General features: G+C 38.1%; 2 protein-coding genes and 2 long non-coding RNA genes across 5 annotated transcripts in view; 1 reads left to right on the top strand and 3 right to left on the bottom strand.

Annotated features, from left to right (window-relative positions):
- Nucleotides 1–231: 231 nt before the first annotated feature.
- Nucleotides 232–3274, top strand: LOC135214940 (uncharacterized). Its single transcript, XM_064249432.1, has 2 exons — nucleotides 232–379; nucleotides 2667–3274. Exons 1-2 carry the CDS (start codon nucleotides 266–268, stop codon nucleotides 2925–2927), a joined length of 375 nt encoding a protein of 124 aa, XP_064105502.1. The 5' UTR covers nucleotides 232–265; the 3' UTR covers nucleotides 2928–3274.
- A 5118-nt stretch (nucleotides 3275–8392) lies between these two features.
- On the bottom strand, nucleotides 8393–10027 carry LOC135214616 (uncharacterized). The gene is made up of 2 exons (XR_010314440.1): nucleotides 9700–10027; nucleotides 8393–8802 (listed from the first exon to the last, which is right to left on the bottom strand). It is a non-coding gene; the product is annotated as an uncharacterized LOC135214616 (long non-coding RNA).
- Nucleotides 10028–14529: 4502 nt separating this feature from the next.
- On the bottom strand, nucleotides 14530–16343 carry LOC135214615 (uncharacterized). The gene is made up of 2 exons (XR_010314439.1): nucleotides 16085–16343; nucleotides 14530–14891 (listed from the first exon to the last, which is right to left on the bottom strand). It is a non-coding gene; the product is annotated as an uncharacterized LOC135214615 (long non-coding RNA).
- A 1715-nt stretch (nucleotides 16344–18058) lies between these two features.
- LOC135214939 (uncharacterized) overlaps nucleotides 18059–19519 on the bottom strand; it is a 3371-nt gene continuing 1910 nt past the window's right edge. Inside the window, exons 2-3 of one of the 2 annotated variants that reach the window (XM_064249431.1) lie at nucleotides 18615–19083; nucleotides 18059–18542 (exon numbers count right to left, since the gene is read on the bottom strand). In XM_064249431.1, the coding sequence (XP_064105501.1) occupies nucleotides 18310–18542; nucleotides 18615–19083 (702 nt within the window). In that variant the 3' untranslated portion in view covers nucleotides 18059–18309. Of the gene's footprint in view, nucleotides 19084–19519 lie in introns of both variants that reach the window. The other variant, XM_064249430.1, reaches the window with a different exon arrangement.

The following is a 19519-nucleotide window of genomic DNA, read 5'->3' as shown; positions in this document are numbered from 1 at the left end:
TTGAAAATCCTGTAACGCCCGAAGTTCGACAATTTTCCAATCCCGTACGATGCTCAGCGTTTCCTTTGTTCTCTTCACGTACGAGGCCGACATGACGAAACGTAACTCTTATTTTTGAACATACTTCTTCTGTAATTTTTTTTTTTTTACATGGAGGGGGGGTGTTGGTAATTGCGCAAGAGATCCTTCCCTCCTAGGCAAAAGGATCCTGTTCCTAATCGTCCAGGCGGGAGGAGGCGAGGAAGAAGAGATATTGCCCACGCGAATGAGGAGAGGTCGGGAAGGAGGTAGTATATATAAACGTGATTTTGAGGATTCAACCACCACATTCGACCACAGACCGAGATTCAAGCATAACCTTTTCCGAATAACTAACAAGGTAAGTCTCACAGGACACTTGTAAATTTGCTCCTCTCTAGTACTTCTTGGCGAAGATACACTTTGAGAAATGGGTACGTGTACTTCTAAATTAACATTCAGTAAGAGAGTGCATACTTACATATCTATGTCAATCCATCATTCCCTGTGGCACCCACCGAGATGCATAGGGCTTCGATACCCTCACGCGACCACATTCTGTCTTGGGCTAACTCCTCCAGATCTCTCCAAACCTCATCCCCTGCTCCCCGCCTCATTTTCCTCAACCAAGTCTTTTATGGTATACCTCTACCTCTTCTACCTAGGGCAACCCACTCCGGTGTATCTCGTACTATTACCTGTCTTCTATACACTTCTAGCCACTTCCAGCGTCAGAAACTAACATAATCATCGACTGGCTGCATCCCCATTACTTTCTCTCATTTTGTTATTTGAGGATATCCTATCCTTCCAATTAATTCCTAATATTCCTCTGAGTGCCTTATTTTCAAACTTATTATCCGAAGTCATTGCGCTGTACCATGACTCGTGCCCATAAATTAGAATACTCCTTACCATTACCTTATAAATTCTGATTTTTGTGTGCACAGAAAAATTTCTATTATTCCAAATATTTTTAAGCATCCCCATTGCCTGGTGAGCCTTTTTTAATCTTGCCATTAATTCTATGCTCAAATTAATCCTTAACTAACTAAGTACCTCAGTATGTAAGGTTATCCACTTACTTTACAACCATGCCTTCAATTTGAGACAATCCCGTGCATTTTCAATATTCATGTTCGTGATATCTTCAGCATAATCTAAGTCAAGAAGTTTCCCATTTTCTCATTTTCTCCCTAGGGTATACTGGCACAAAACTATATCATCAGTATAATCTAGTCAAGAAGTTTCCCCTTTTCTTCCCTGAGTATACCTGCATCCGTTTCTCTCTTTACCCTTCTCATAACGAAATCTACGACCAATACAAACAGCAGAGGAGACAGAATACCACCCTGAATTTCACCAGACTTCGCCTTCAAACGGGTCACTCAAACACCCGTCAACCATCAATTCACAAGATGTTTATTTGTTTGTATGGTGTTTTTACGTTGCATGGCACCAGTGGTTATTCAGCAACGGGATCAACGGCTTTACGTGACTTCCGAACCACGTCGAGAGTGAACTTCTGTCACCAGAAATACACATATCTCACTCCTCAATGGAATGCCTGAGAATAGAACTCGCGGCCACCGAGGTGGCATGTCAACACCATACTAACCACGCCACTGAGGCGAGATTTGCCCGCGTGCATGTTCTTAATAACCCTCACAGACTTTTCCGGTATTCCACAATGGCTCGTGTTTTTTCCCATAGTCCGTCTCGAAGTACTATCAATGGCCTTTTCAAAATTGACGAATCAGAGACTTAACGGGGAGTTCTCATTTCATTATCTTGCTGCATTAAATGCATTAAAGATCTGATCAATGCAATCCCGACCCTTTCTAAAACCAGCCTGTTTCTGAAACTGTTCATCCCTCAGAGTACCGTCAACCACTGGCTCCGAATTATTCAACAATCATGAAAAATTTCAAGGCTACAGGTGAGGAAGTGATTCCCCTCCCGTTATAACAACCTTCTCAGATCTCCCGCCTTTGGAACTCTAATGGCTACACCATTCCTCCAACTAGATGGTATTATACCCATATCTCGTTGAATAATACCTTCAAGACAAATACTAATGAACTCCTCCTCTCCTGGTGCCTTACAATTCCTTAAATTTTTGCCTTAACTTCTTCTTCTAGCCAATCTCGATTAACAGACTTGTGCAATCCTGATCACATTCACCACTGATCAGGATGACAGAAGTTTGGTAAGCTAAAGGTGTAGTTTTGTCTTTAACTTCATGGAACTCTGTTAGATTATATCATAGTTAGTTAGTAGTTATTTTATTGGCAAAAAATATACAATTATTTGTACAAATTTGTCCACAAAGAAACATAATACAAAATAAACAACGTGGACAGTAATCTCTTTTGTTCTTGTAAGTACATGGCCTACAAAGAAAAAATACAACAAGAAAAATACAACTTCAAGCGCAAATCACATAAGCCCATAAGACAATAAAAAACGCAAAAAAGGGGACTTACTACTGAGAAAAAACGTAGTCGCATTATTATTAAAGAGCTTGCAGATGTTCTTTCAGCCATATGTGCCAATGCAAGCGCACGTATGTTGGTATATTGTATATATATAATGATAAACGTTTGCACAAATTCTTACTCACGACAACACCACTTTCCGACCCACAGATGACGCAGCAGAGCAAAACCGTGTTGATTTTCGGCCTCATCGCCATCTGCCAAGTTCATCTGAGTGCTGCCAAGCCCTACGGAGTGGGCGTTGCAGCCCCTGCTACTTACGTGGGCGTCCCCGTCGCTCACTCATCCGTTGCTGTTCCAGTTGTCTCTGCTGCTGCTGCTGGTGCCATCGGTGGTTCACAGCGTCGCCGCTGTGCCCCAAGTCCACAGCGTTGGCTTTGCCGTTGGCGTCGGAGGTCGCGACAGCAATGAGGTCTTCGGCTACGACGGAGGGAGAGACTCCCACGAAGTAGGCGTCGTTGCTGTGAGGAAGACTCACGTGTGGTGATCGCAGCCTATAGGCCTACAAAGGCTCTTGGTATTCATGCTGAAGAGTCTCTGGTACCGTCGACGATAAATCACTGTTGATGACTTCGGGCTGTTTTATTCTTTATTTTTTTTTCATTTGCTTGCTTGGGATGTCTTCTCTACGTTATGCAGCACTATTGGAAATGCGCTTGTGTGATGTCTATGTTAGATGAAAACTTTATCTGTGCTTGAAAATTTACCTATCTCTATGCTTTACCTGATTGCAGGATTTAAATAGTTTCTCGTTGTTACTGGAAGTTTCTTTGACCTCGCAATAAAACCACAACAAATGTAAGGACTCATCGGAATATCACTAACTCTCAATGAAATAGCTCAGCATTTTTTTGTAAGAATTGTGTTCGTTGAATACATTATATACCAATCCAATTCCACGAACTTTTTTTTCCTTATCTACCATGAAGACATTTCTTCCCTATCAGAAATATACTTATGGTGAAGTGTGTAAATACATTGCAATCTGTAACTAGGACTGCAAGCATGGCTGAACAGCATTGTATATAACCTAATTATAAACCGATGAAGACTAGCGCTATTTATTGCTATATCTGCCGAATAATACCAAAATCCAATTTAACAGCGGAAATTGATGGTTCAGTTCGAAATCGCGTTTTTTCATTTTCTTGGCAGTGGTCATATCAAGAGCTAATCTTAAGCTTAATGAAAAAAAATGCAGGAAATATGAAGACTGTAAAAGTATGCAGCGAGTGTAATGGACTTCATCTATGTTATGGATAAAGACTGTTGTTTCTGATGAAGTAATTGCACGTATTGCAAGGCACCAGAATACTGATGTCCATGGCTATTATCATTATTATTTTCCAGTGTCGTACCTCAGATATTCTTATTATTATACTATCGTTATTACTGACAAATGCACGAGACAAAAAATAACGTTCTGGCTAACTATCAAATTACAATATCTCAGTTTTTACCTTAACCAGAATTCGTTCAGACGAAGTCGTGTCAAAGCTTCGTAATTTATAGTTTGTTATTATCCTGTCGTCTCAACAACGGCCCGCCCCCCCTCCCTCACCCCCAACCATGTTTCATGTTTGATGAATCCTTTTGTTCTGTATCCCGGGGGGGGATCTCGAAAAGGGAATACCCACCCACACCTCGAAGGAAAGATCTCTGTCGCAACACTTGAGGGCAAAGGGTTAAGATCAATAGAGAGAGAGAGAGATAGAGAGAGAGAGAGCACAAATCCTGCAACATCATGGTTCCACGAAGGTGACCAGCGATGTGAAGCAAAGTATGCCATGAGCTGTCATAAAATACGTCCCATTTTACCGCCGTTATCTCCAGAAGGCGGTGCATACTGTGTTGATACAAAGACTGTAGTACTACCCGGCTAAAAATAGGTCATAGCTATGACAGTTATGACAATGATATGAAGCAGTTTGGTTACATATGAAGCAGCGTTATTGCAGAATATAAAAAAATGAAAAAACCTATCGTGGTACTTTTAGTAATTACGTTAAAAACAACGAAGGCAAGTCTTCATTATTTTCTTTATGGTCATGCACTGTAATAATCTAATTATTTTTTCCTCAGAAGCTAACTGGTCATTTAATTGTTTCCTCCCACACATTAAATTCACTGAAGAGCCGATACCAATAATATTCACATGCAAATTCTCTTCCCAGCAACCTAAAAATTCTCTTACATCATTTGCAACAGCTAATAATTACGACGTTATCAAAATGAAGTCTAGAGTAAGAGAAAATAACGGCTATCTGTACATTTTGTTTGTATGTTTTTTACGTTGCATGGAACCACTGGTTATTCAGCAACGGGACCAACGGCTTTACGTGACTTCCCTGAACATCTAGTATTTTAATCGTCAACCTTTAAGGTGCATGCACACGGTCGAACAATGTCCGACGGACAAACATTGTTACCATACCATAGGCGAAGCAGGATGACGTCATAAGCGTTGAAACGATGAACGTGGATCTGGCAACAAACAGTGGTACCAGATGAGGTTGTATACCAGTGTTTTTACTCTACCCACAAGGCAAAGACCGGCAGACAATTGCTAATTGGTAAGAATTTTTGTCCGTCGGACATTGTTCGACAGTGTGGACGCACCTTCACATTATTCCACGACAACGTCTTGACTGCAAGAACCTGAGAACTGAAAGTAATCTCTAGTTTTACCTGGCTATTTTTTCTTTTGGATCCCCATGACCAAATTACCTTAAAGGACTAGTACTCTCATATTTAACCATTTCAATCTCCAGTACAGTTGCTCATTGCTGTAGTTAACACCAAGAAACTTCCTGGCCTTGATTAACCTCGGTAATGGCTCCTGAAACAGTGCCTTTGAGTAACTAGTCATTTTAATTAAAGTACTTTATAAATTCGATGGGTAGCCCTTGTTTAATAGTCTCAAAAGTACTTTATCAATCCGATTAGCAAACCTTATTCAATACACAGGCTCAAAAGCCACAGTATCTCAGCCTACCGGCACCCCCACAAAAAAAAAAAAAAAAAAAAAAAAATCGTGAATACTGTCAACACACAGTAGCTGTCATGTAATACTATAAACAGTTTTCTTAATCAGTTTCAACAACATTCCTGAGTTACCAATGAAAATTTAGTTAACGTAACTTGATAAATCAAGGACAATCTTAAGATCGTAAAATCCTCTTGAAATTCATGGAGGCAAAGAGCATATCATATTCGGCCAAAACGTAATTAAACCAATGATGATTAACTCAAAACCGTAAAGGATCAGTTTAGCAAAATTTTAAAGTGTCTAAATGCATCAGCTCTTTATACTTTGGATCCAATTTCATTCTTTACAAAGTTTTTGAAAGGATTAAAGTACATTGTACTTCATACTCCAATATTCAACTTTCACATACCAATCCTCGAGACAATCAAATTACAGGAACTATTTGAATTCCTAATTATCACCAACACTCTAGTTATCCTGACGACCATAAGCCATGTGCATTCTTTTAGTTTACCTTTGATAATTCACCTGAATCTAAAGTTAAAGGTATATCTGAACTTTACCATTATTTTAATTGCTACCTTTCAACGTAATATATATATATATATATATATATATATATATATATATATATATATATATAATATATATCCTCAACTTCCATATATTTATAACGGTGTTGACAAACTTATGACCAACTGGTAACGAATGAATGATTAAAAGCTCAATCTATCAACACCAGTAACCTTTCTTAGAAAAGGGATAAAGAGCAATTAAGTAAAGGTCTAAAACTCAAGAATTTATTTACATTGAAAACCTCCTTGTTGGTCCAAGGCTAGGCAGCCGCTCAAAGTGTTGCGTTTAAGAAGCACTGCTAGTACTATGGTGTTGGTCCAAGGCTAGGTAGCCACTCAGTGTTGCGTTTAAGAAGCACTACTAGTAATATGGTGTTGGTCCAAGGCTAGGCAGCCGCTCAAAGTGTTGCATTAAGAAGCACTACTAGTAAATATTGGTGTTGGTCCAAGGGCTAGGTAGCCACAAAGTGTTGTGTTTAAGCAGCTCTGCTAGTACTATGTTGTTGCTCCAAAGCTGGCCTCTCAAAATTGTTGCGTTCAAGATTCAGAAATTCAGGAAGCCATATGCAGCTCTCGGGAAAATAATTATGTCCCCTTCTACAGCACAGGTGATGGTGGGCAACACTTATGATTTTGTTACTATTTTTTCATCGTCGAAAGTTTCTTGTTCACTGGAAAGTCCCTTCAACAGACCTGCAAAGATAGTAGTTGAAAAGCCAGTTTCGTTTAAGTCATCCCTAATTCAAAGAAAATTTGAACTGGAGCAACTAATTCTTTTTTTTACAAAAGTTATGCCAAACTCGAGAAAATATTTCTTGCTTGCTAAGGTTAATAAATGTTACGTTAAACTTTAGAACAATCTCTTTTGCTTGCTAGGGTATAGAAAAACTAATGTTTAAAAGGTAGTTAAAACATGTACCTAAATATTAAGTGACAAGAGTTTTAATTAAAAGCAAAATTAACCAAGCTTAAAAATAATAAAAAAAACGTACCCTCCTGACGTTCGGTAAATTTTACCGTACGTCAGAAGGGACATCCTCCCCCTGCCAGGGGCCTCGCCCCTGGAGGGGGAGGATTAGCTTGCAGTCACAAAAGCAATAACCAGAAATACTCACCATTTGCATTAGTATACTACACCCAAATTCTTCGTCAGTGTTTAGTCGTCGAATCGGCCTCTCGGTCGTTAGTAGTAAGATCTGCTTCTCCCACTTGATTCTTCATTAAAAATATACAAATTTGTCTGTAAAATGTAGATATCCAACAAGTGGCTAACGGGAACACCATACTAACCAGAGTGTAATTCCACAATGCATACAAATTGCCTGACTAAAAACGAAACCTAAGCTCACCTTCGTGTTTCGTTAACCAAAGAACGTCGCCAATGTAACTACAAGATAGACAAACACAAGACCGAACGCAACTCTGCAAGACTATAAACGACATGACACGACACAATGAAAACGATGATCGAGGAATCGAGAGATGGTCCGGATATCGAGGTTCGGTGCCAAGGACGGTGGACACTTGGCGAAGCTAGTCTCTCGTGTATGGTCCTCGGGTTGACGCTTTAGTACAGCTCGAAAATTGAATAGGCTAGCCGATTGTGCTCGTTTCTCCAATTGCCGTTGTTTGTTTATTCTATATGTATATATATTATAATATACTATATATTATACATATATATATATATTATATTATATATATATATAGAGAGAGAGAGGAGATAGAGAGAGAGAGAGAGACAGAGAGAGACAGGAGAACAGATTAGTGAGAGAGGCAGAGAGAGAGAGAGGAGAAGAATTGTTTCATATCGTCAAACTATTTGAACTTTCAGAAAACTTAAGCTTACTGTGTTCATTGTATAGTGCCATAAATCTAGTGATATATTATTCATAATATATATATATATATATATATACGTGTATATATATATATATATATATATATATATATATATATGTATATATATATATATATATAATTTAAGTCTGTGTGCAGCTCCAGAACGTTCGTTCATTCTATTTACACAAGCTGCATGTCTTGCCACCATAAAATAAATAAGTGATAAGTTCGAATGACAAGTTTCTTTTAGTACCACCATTGCGCATGCGCTAATTTTCCAGCAAAGTTTGCTTAACCTTCTCAACTATTTTTATGGAATCTATTGATTCTGCTGGCAGTTTTACCATATATTATATACATGATATGCATTACTTGCAATCTCAGAGATTGTAGGTGATGTAAATTGTAAGTAATGTAAATAAATAAGACTTGCTTATCCTGTGCAGATGACATTGAATAAAAATAGCATAAAACCGTGAAATTAGAATTTATTGTAGGTTAAGACATCGATATCTTGAAGGTTACTTCCAGACAAACAGTAGTAGAAAATTTTACAAAGAAAAAACAAATAAAACCAAAATCATAGGAAAATCAGCTGCGTTTATCCGATAGTGTCTCCAGCGGTCGTCTTGGAAGCGTGCTTGATCAAGCAACGGCCGTATCTGGGTGCTCACCACCTACGTCCGTAACCTACATCTTCCCGGGAATTGTCGTAACCGACCTCTCGGCTGTTGTCGCCTCCGTAACCGAAGCCCCCAACGTTGAATCCGGGCCTAGCAACACCGTTTCCTGTGCCCCAGGGAATGGCAGAGGTCATGCCGATGACGAGGACGACGACGAGGAAGGCAAGAGTCATGCTCAGGTTGGCGAGTACCTTCATCTGGAAAGCATATAGGTCTAGAGTTGAACTGACAAAAATTTTATAATCTGTAAATAACGAAACGTAATGCGCATTGATATATTTCTGGATAGCATAGGTCTAGAGTTGAACTTACAATAATCTTATAATCTGTAAATAACGAAACGTAATGCGCATCGATGTATTTTAGGAAAGCAAAGGTCTAGAGTTGAACTTACAAAAATCTTATAATCTGTAGATAACGAAACGTGATGCTCATCGATATATTTTAGGAAAGCAAAGGTCTAGAGTTGAACTTACAAAAATCCTAAGGTCTAGAGTTGAACTTACAAAAATCCTATAATCTGTAGATATCGAAACGTATGCTTATCGATGTATTTTAGGAAAGCAAAGGTCTAGAGTTGAACTTACAAAAATCCTATAATCTGTAGATATCGAAACGTATGCTTATCGATGTATTTTAGGAAAGCAAAGGTCTAGAGCTGAACTTAGATATCGAAACGTATGCTTATCGATGTATTTTAGGAAAGCAAAGGTCTAGAGTTGAACTTACAAAAATTTTATAATCTGTAAATAACAAAACGTAATGCTCAGATAATCTGTACATAACAAAACGTAATGCTCAGATAAATTTTCTGTGTGTAACATCGATAGTCTACTGGTGATCAACTCCACGACTAGATTTGCAGGCGTCTAGCACGGGACTATTCCATTCTCTCATCACTGACCACTGATAAGTACTACTCGGAATGACGGTACCTTTGATCCACAAGTTTCGAGAATGTAATTATCAGCCCTACTAGGTCCTATAGCGTCTCGACCTTATATTAGTACTATCATTTTTACCTGTATGGATACACCTCTTGAAACACTATTAACAATAGCGACTACAGTGGAAAAGATCTTCCAGCTACTTGCCTTGGCTGGAGCTTCTGGAAAGGGAAGAGAGAGGAGTCTGCTTTCGTTGCTGTAAGACACCGACTGGTTGCTGTTGACTGGAAAGCTCTCCTTTTATACCAGTGGGCGTTACTGCTGCTGCTGCTGCTGCTCCTGTCACCCACACCTGTCCTCGGCGATTCCTGATAACTCCCGGGTAAAAAGAATGATACAAAAAACTCTTCCCTGACCTGGCACGGGGAATTTGACGTAGCCTCCCAGACGAAATGACTTCCCAAGCGGATGACGAGCAGAAATAGCGACGCCATTATTCAGTTAAGAAACCAGAAGGCGCCAATTTGAGGCTTTCTGCTTCCGAAGCACGCACGGGACCTAATGTCTTTTGTTTCCTGGGATGTTTCATGAGCGAAATGCTGACAAATCACATTCTGGTTCCGTAATAAACCGGGGGAAACGGTATTGGAGAAGGACGATGACACAGTTAGCATAATAATTAATAGAATAACAAAAAAGAGACGGAGACGGAGAGGATGGAATTAAGAATGGATAAAACTATTCTATTGCCTGGTAAACTGAAAGTTTGTGTAAAGAAATGGAAGTGACGGATATTGAAGTCCTTTCTAAGGACAAATTACTATACTTTTTTTTTTTTTTTTTTTTTTCATCTGTCCATCCGCCTGTGGTGTTTTCGCATTGTAACACTGCGTCCTGGGCTTTAAAAAGTTCCGCTATGAGTACGTTTTAGGTAAATAAAAGGATATCTGGGTGTACATTTGCAACTGAAAAGTGTTTTAATAATTTACCGTATGCGAATTACACTGTTAATATTCGAAATAGGATATTATTATTATTGGTGAATGTAAGCTGAATGTAACTATCTAAAGCCCGGGACTTAGTGTTACCATACGCGAACACCACAGACGGGTGGACAGATGGAAAAAAAACCGAGTATAGTAGTTTGAGCCAGTGTTCCAAAACTCATAATAGTCTGGGAATGCTGTTCGGAAACGGAATAATTACTTCCATGCGCAGTAAAGGTTATGACTTGGTGCTCATTAAAAGGAAATGTATATTAGTTTCCAGCAAATGAGCCAACAAAAACGGGACTTTGAGATATTCATGGTCTATACATTTTTACAGGAAAACACAGGAAACTTACTTTCCAGTGTGAAGGTCTTTAAAATGGGGGGATGGGGGGGCGGTGTTTAGAGTAACAGAGCTTTTTCCATCACGTTGTTTATCAGTTTCGAAATTTAAGTAAAGAAAATATACACAGCAGAGAAGAGGAAAACGAAGCTGATTATAATATACTGTTTCTTGAATGAGGTAGATTTTCTTTTTTAACTGTCAAAATCATTATTTGATTTTATGAGTTTTCCTGGTGCAGGAATAAGCTCGATGGGATATAAAAAATAAAAACTAAAAACACTTCAATGTAAGATTCTTTCCAAGGACTTTCACTATTTCCTGAAGCAAATGTCCTCACAAAACACCTTTGTTGATGTGCAAAAAAAATAGAAAAAAAAAAAAATTACCTTCCGTTATTAGTTTCAGGCTATGAAATCAATATAATTTTTTTTAAAGGTAGTCATTTTTTCATCCTCTGCTTGTAACCTTGCATCTGGCCACACAGTTCATGGAGAGGTGCCAATCTTGACCTTCGAAAACCAACGCGAAATGACAACTTGTGAGTCGTTGAAGTTTTACCCAATGCCAGTAAAATTCTTATTAAGAGGTAGCCCTCAAATGACGTTAAATGCCCTTATTTGACCTCCGGGTCTTTGTTCATTTTGAGCGTTTTACTACACCCTGATTGCAGAATGTCATAGTCTGCGCAATTGTGCGCCTACATGCTTATAGAATAGACCTATCATTTCATTCTAGTAGCCACGAACATATTTCGTTTCTGTACGATGTATGCAGCCACTCAGTGTGTGTATATATATATATATATATATATATATATATATATATATATATATATATATATGTGTGTGTGTGTGTGGATACATATATATATATATGTATATATATATATACATGCATATATATATATATTATATATATAATATTATATATATATATATATATTATATATCAGAGGCCATAAGTTTCGGCTCAGTGGATGTACACGATCCAGGTTTCCAGGGATACACCTATAGTGGAAAGCCTGCTGGATCGCGTATATATATATATATATATATATATATATATATATCTATATATATATATATATATGTATATGTATATATATATATATACAATGTGTATTTGTTTATAACAATTCTATTTTTCATTGTTATTTTTCTTCATTATCTCTTTTTTTTCTCTTACAGACATTCCGTGCTACAGAATCGTTTTATGCACGATAATCTCCTGAAGGCTGACTTCCATACAGATGTTTTGATAATGATGTAGATTAAAAATATATGATAAGATTTTTTTACCGCACATTGAATGTTTCTAGCGAAATAGATACCCAACGTGGCTTCAGTTGTGACCTCTTCGTTCATGGATCCGTGAACTAGTTACCGTGGCGGAGTGATTATGGGCCGGGCTAAAGGTGTTGCGCGGCCTGGCCAACTAAACTGTAAGCTACCCCATCACTCATGTCCGCTAAATCCGTATGAGACATCCGGTATTTTGCGCTTGGAACTAGGAAAAGTTAGTACACCAGCAAGGTAACTGGGAAATCCAGAGTTTGGTACGTCAGGCACGGAGATGAAATCTAAATTCTCATCGTGTCGTTAGGTGGGAGTAAGAGAACAAGGTTTTAGTATCACATGCGAGGGAAGAGATAAGTGTGATTGTCAAGCTGTCATATACAAAGGAGGTTTATACAAGCCCGTACCAAGAGTTTTTTTTTTTTTTTTTACGGGTGGGACGTTATTTTTTTCCCAAAACTGGACCTTTTCTTCTATGAATGTCATTGTATATATAGGTGTATATCATATTCCTATTATCACTTGTATATCCTACTACTGAATAATGGTGTTAATGTTTAATAACAAAATTTATAATAGAAAGACGCCAAAAAAACAAAAGATTATTTATTACATTGGCATATATATATATATATATATATATATATATATATATATATATATATATATATATATTATATAAGGATTCCAGGAGAAGATATCAAGCAGCATTCAGCAGGGTCCAACAAACACATCAAAAAGGGCCATATTTATTACTTAATCTTTTTTATATAGAATATTATGTTTGTTTAAACTTTAACGTATTTTATGTTGTTCTTACAGATTGAAGATGCACATAGATAATGTGCGAAACGTCTCTTGCTAATAAATATGGCCTTTTTTCTTTTTTATGTGTTTGTTGGACCCTGCTGAATGCTGCTATATATATATATATATATATATATATATATATATATATAAAGGTATAAGCAACTTATCTGCTGAGTAAAGGACGTTGAGTCGAAAGATCTTGCAGTTCCTTCGTGGCTTATACTTTATTTATGGATTTATCACGTTCCAAACTTTCGTGATTCAGTTATACATACATATATATATATATATATATATATATATATATATATATATATATATATATATATATATATATCCACCCTGTGGTAGGGGTGTAAGAATACTACCACCGTAGATCCTGCGTGTTGTTAAAGGCGACTATAAGGACAGCTGCTGCCTTGCAGTCTTACCTTTTTAGTCAATGGCTAGGCCTACCGCCATAACTGTGGAAAACTGCTGCTTGCAGGTGGACTTTATAGTCACAGGCTAGACCAACCGCCAATAACTGTGGAAACTGCTGCCTTGCAGTCTTACTTTTTTAGTCAATGGCTAGGCCAACCGCCAATAACTGTGGAAACTGCTGCCTTGCATCTTACCTTTTAGGTCAAATGGCTAGGCCAACCGCCAATAACTGTGGAAACTGCTGCCTTGCAGGTGGACTTTATAGTCAAAGGCTAGGCCAACCACCAATAACTGTGGAAACTGCTGCCTTGCAGGTGGACTTTATAGTCAAAGGCTAGGCCAACCACCAATAACTGTGGAAACTGCTACCTGAGTGGACTTTATAGTCAAAGGCTAGGCCAACCACCAATAACGTGGAAATGTGCTTGCAGGACTAATAGTAAAGGCTAGGCCAATCGGCAAATAACTGCAAACTGCTGCTTGCAGGTGGACTTTATAGTCAAAGGCTAGGCCAACCGCCAATAACTGTGGAAACTGCTGTCTTGCAGGTGGACTTTATAGTCAAAGGCTAGGCCAACCGCCAATAACTGTGGAAACTGCTGCCTTGCAGGTGGACTTTATAGTGAAAGGCTAGGCCAACCGCCAATAACTGTGGAAACTGCTGCCTTGCAGGTGGACTTTATAGTCAAAGGCTAGGCCAACCGCCAGTAACTGTGGAAACTGCTGCCTTGCAGGTGGACTTTATAGTCAAAGGCTAGGCCAACCACCAATAACTGTGGAAACTGTTGCCTTGCAGGTGGACTTTTTAGTCAAAGGCTAGGCCCACCGCCAATATCTGTGCTAGATGACAGCAAGGGCATGCAGTCGTAAAACCCCTTTACCAAATAATAACCAAGCCTGATATTGTAAGGAATGGTGCATCAGGCAACCGACCCCTTAGTGTAGGGATAACGGTGGGAAAGAGAAGGTATATATATATATATATATATATATATATATATATATATATATATGTATATATATATAAAATTATTTCATTATTATTGCTGACAATACGCGTTGTAATGAAGTAAGCTCATCTGTTTTTCGTTGGGAATTCAAGTGCACTTCGTTTTCCTGATTCAAGTTTAATGCGAATCTTCAAGAATCTCGGAAATGTTAAGAAAAACACATCTGGAGTGAGTTTTTTTATTTAACTTTTTATTCGAAAATAGATCAAGATAAAAAATTAGCTTTAAAATTCATTCGACTTGGAAGAAAAACAGAAGAAGGAGAAGACGAAGAGACAAAGTTGGCGCCAAAGGATATGTTCAGTCGTCTGGAGACTTCTCAGTTCTATTAGTACTAATGGTGATCATCTCCATTGTCAAACCCAGGACCGCCGTTACCTTCGTCTTGTTCATGCCCTTCGTAGCCATCGTCCGCGTGATCGTCGTGATGTCCCCCTCCCTGCCCGTAATGATGGTGGGCAAAGGTCAGCAGGACTTGGCAGAGGAGGAGAAGTCCGAAGATGATCCAGGTGCTCTGTTTCACCATCTGCGATTCGAAAATGAAAAGGATTGAAATATGTTGGTACCAGTAATGCCAACCCCTCTAACCTTATGCATCCTACGGAAGACAAGAAATTACACAACATTCTGAGGTTGTGATGATAAGAAATAATACTAATAAAGATGCTGATCAATACAGGCATTGTTACAATTACCATGCACATAAAAATATTGCCCTAAGGTCAAAAATATTTGGTCAAATTACCATACGTGTAGGGCAATACCCTGCGGTTGGCAATATTGGTTGGTACTAAAGTGTTAGTCTAGTTTTCGATTCACTGAGACGGTCTGTACTTTTAATATGCTGGAGCATTTATAGGTACACATAAAATTCCACTGTAATGATGGAGATGATATCCAGCCATCTTAGAAAATTAGATTGATATTAAGTAACTGTCTGTATATATTTAATTTCCGTTCTTTAAATAACGAACCGTTAAGAAGAAAACTTCGTTCAGACATACTCTCTTTCATTAATTTACTTTACTTTCGTCTAACAAATTTATCAAGGTTATTGTTGAATGAGACACTATTGGATGTTTTTCTTGAATATCTGAGAATTCGAAGAACGATTTGCAGACTTTAACCTCAAAAAAAGGAACATTAAGAGAAGCAATACCCTAAATCCCAACAAGAGGAGAACTATGCCACCTCACAGAAAGACATCTTAGTCGAAAGGTAATGATTACTGGCCCTTAGGCCCGATATGCAGCATATATCGAATTGCGATATATAGCTATATATACTTAATTCTTAAGCCACTTATGGATCTCATTATCAAATTTCCTTTACCTTGAGGAATAACTTATATCCAAAATGAATGATATCTAAGTCATGTAGTACCATGAGCAGGATATATGCATAGATATAGGGAGGATACGTGAAGTTAAAATAATATAAGATTTGGACGTCAGGCTTATACCCAAGGTGGAGGAAATTCGATACTAAGAGGTATTTGTGGCTTAATATCTAAAATTTCAAATTTATGTAAATATGTGTGTGTGTTTGTACGCACTCTCTACCACACAGAACTCCCCAAAGCATCTTTTCCCTTTGTGAATAGAATACCAACTTTCAAAGAAAATGAACACTACAGATCTTATATAAAGAAAATGGATTGTAGCAAATATACCGTAAACTAAAGCTAATCTGACATTATACAAATTCTACGAGACTTACGATGCTGCTATTTTTCTCCTGGCGAAGATCAACTCTAAGTAACTTGGCGGCTCTCCGAATGAAGCGCAGGAGTCCTACGTCCTTGCTTTATAGTGATGAAGTTCTGCCCCGCCTCCTGCTAGTACTACTCTTACGCCGCGACCCGACGTAATTCCCCAGTTTCTCAATCTTTAGACTCGATTTATTGTCGTTTTTTATCTGTCCTTAAGGGACGCTTTCGTGATGCAATCCGTCCCCAAATGAACGCTCCTCTCAGAATACGAACACACGTTAAGAACGAAATGACAAGTGCAAAAAAAAAAAAAAAAAAAAGTAAACGGGTTGGTACTCTCTCTCTCTCTCTCGTCTCCTCTGCTTCTCTCTCTCTCTCTCTCTCTCTCTCTCAACAGTAAAACCTGCTCCCAGGGGTAAGTGAGCACACGATGTCTCCCCGGATGGGCTAACAAGTCTTTGAGACATCGTAATCCTTGTAACTCCTTGTCCCTCTCCCTCTCTCTCCTGTTTACTTTTTCATGCTATTTATCTCATGTATTTTTTTTTTAATTTTCAAAGAATTCCCTCATGCATATCTTCCAGTTTATAATATATATATATCAATATATATATATATATATCTATATATATATATATAGCGTGTATATATATATATATATAATATATAATATAATATATATATCTATATATATATATATATATATATACATATATATATAGATAGTAGATAGATAGATAGATAGATAGATAGCCTGGATAGATATGATAGATAGATAGATGATAGATAGATAGATCGATAGATAGATAGATAGATAGATAGATAGATAGATAGATAGATGAGATAGATAGGTAGATAGATGGATAAATAGGTAGGTAGATAGATAGATAGATAATTAGCTATTTATGTTTGTGCGTGCGATGAAACCGGTTAGCACAAATACTTATCTGGATATTTTGCAATGTATTAGTCTCACATATTTATCTAAATTTAGACCTTATTTGTGCATTTAATGATTATCCTGTAGCCTTTTCAGCATCAAAGAGAACTGGATATTAAGATAAACTAGAAGTTAAGTAATTAAGTAATTTTAATTTTTTTCTAATAACTACTGTATTTTACAAGAGAACTCCTTTACTCAAAAAAAAAAAAAAAAACATATTTCCCAGAAAACGCCACTCACCTTCGAATCCGCTAACCCCGACTGTAATTGCTTTTCCAGTCCTATCTTTTTTTCTTTTTTTTTCCAGGTGTTAACCTTGAAAATACTATTTTTGACATTTACTCATTTGTATTCTGATCATTTCTCACGCTTGGTTTATCAGGAATGTTGAAAATATTTGTTTATAAAATTAAATATGAAGAATCTAGTTTATTATTTCCATTTCATATATGCAAATCTCCTTCACATTGCATCTCTTACCATTTTATTAAATAATAATCTTTCTGTAAGTACAATCACACCATACAGGTTTTTCTCGGTACAATCAGACATCTTATTAAATTGGTTTCTAAATGGGGCAGATCCAAATACAGATTTGAATATACATATGTATATTTTGTAGTAGAATATTTTCTGTGAAGGACTCGGTAGCAGAGATTACAGATGACCAACGGTATTTTTCTTTCTTAACAATCTTTGTTCTTTATCATAATACAGTGAATATTTAACTGTGCTCTAATTTTACATTTCTAGGTGTGTATCAGTATACATACATATGCATAAATAAATTGCTGCAAAAGGTGCAATGTTGCAAGGGTAATGGCTCGCCATCTTCTGAGTCCTCTCGAGAAGAAGGCTTTGATCTGGGAACGAATCAGAATTCTATATTATCCAAGTTTTCGTGAGTCATTGGTCATGTTTCTGACTCTGGTCATGGTGACTATACAACACAGACTAATACCTCTACAGACAGCATGAATCCGCGGATGCATTGCATTAACTTTTAGTTCTTTAAAGTAATGGTTAATGAAACAAACAGTGGTAAAACCATTTTTACTGAAAACAAAAAATGTATTTCACAGACATAAGGAAAACTTGGTTTCAGTGATAAATAGATTAACATTTTCTTCCATAACTTAGACCATTTATTTCAAAACCATTCAACAGATTTATATAGAATGACCGACTGCAAGGCACAGGTCCTTGACACGGCTAGGTTAAAATGATTAACCTTCAGTTCCAAAAATACTCACTTATTCCATAGGGCATAACTTGATATATTCACACTCTTTACCAAAACAAACGTGGTGGTCTGTTCCCATATTCCCGGGAGTTATCTTCTCTGGAATTGTCTACGCTGTAACCTAGGCCAACTTCTTCTGATTCACTGCTGAAGCCTAAACCACCTGATCCAAGTGTAGGGCGACCTCCAGCGGACCCAACACCGGCAAATCCAGCAGGTCCGAAACCGGCACCTGATGTGGCTCCAAGACCAGCACCTCCAGCAGATCCAAAACCGGCACCTGATGTGGCTCCAAGACCAGCACCTCCAGCAGGTCCGAAACCGGCACCTGATGTGGCTCCAAGACCAGCACCTCCAGCAGATCCAAATCCGGCACCTGATGTGGCTCCAAGACCAGCACCTCCAGCAGATCCAAAGCTGGGGCTTGCAGCAGATCCAAAACTGGAACCCGAGGCTTGTCCAAAACTCGGAGATGATCCAAAGTCAGTACCTCCAGAAGATCCAGAACCGGAGCTGACACCAGATTCAAACCCCGAGCTTCCTGAAGATCCAAATCCAGCACTTCCAGAAGATCCAAAACCACCGCCACTTCCAGAAGATCCAAATCCAGCGCTTCCAGAAGAAGATCCAACTCCAAAGCCAGAACCTCCTGAGGATCCAAAGCTATCACTTCCAGAGGACAGAAAATCGGTACTTCCAGCACTGCCTACGGAGGCACCAGCACTGGCAGATCCACTTCCATCTTGGCTGTAGGGAGCGGCGGAGGCAATCACCACCTGGAAGATGACCAGGAGTGCCACGGATCTTTGCTTCACCATCATCTGGAAATGGAGAGTCATTTTCAGGTCAAGAGCTTTGTAGTCACGACAGTTACTTCTGACGAACATGAACATGAATGAATAAGCGGCTAAATTTCCTATATTTGAGAGAGATCAAGTTAAGAGGGCATTAATGCAAACAGTTAGAATCAGACAATGAGAGAGATACATGGCACAATCAGGCAGGTCAGTATATCATGGTTTAACTACGATTGCAGTATTGTTTACATATGCACACATACGCATGCACATATAAGTATATATATACTGGAAGATCGGGGCATCTAGAACGCCGCAGATTCAGTAGGAATAAAACAGCAAACAGCCATCGTAGCATTTTAAATTTATTGGCCAAATTTTCGAGACTACATGTCTCATCATCAGGGCTGTAAAATACAAAGAATAAAAATGAAAAAAGACTCAGTTAAAAAAACACTCA

This window comes from Macrobrachium nipponense, chromosome 46 (assembly GCF_015104395.2).
Source record: "Macrobrachium nipponense isolate FS-2020 chromosome 46, ASM1510439v2, whole genome shotgun sequence".
Taxonomy (NCBI): domain Eukaryota; kingdom Metazoa; phylum Arthropoda; class Malacostraca; order Decapoda; family Palaemonidae; genus Macrobrachium; species Macrobrachium nipponense.
This window is presented reverse-complemented; position numbering and strand designations above follow the sequence as displayed.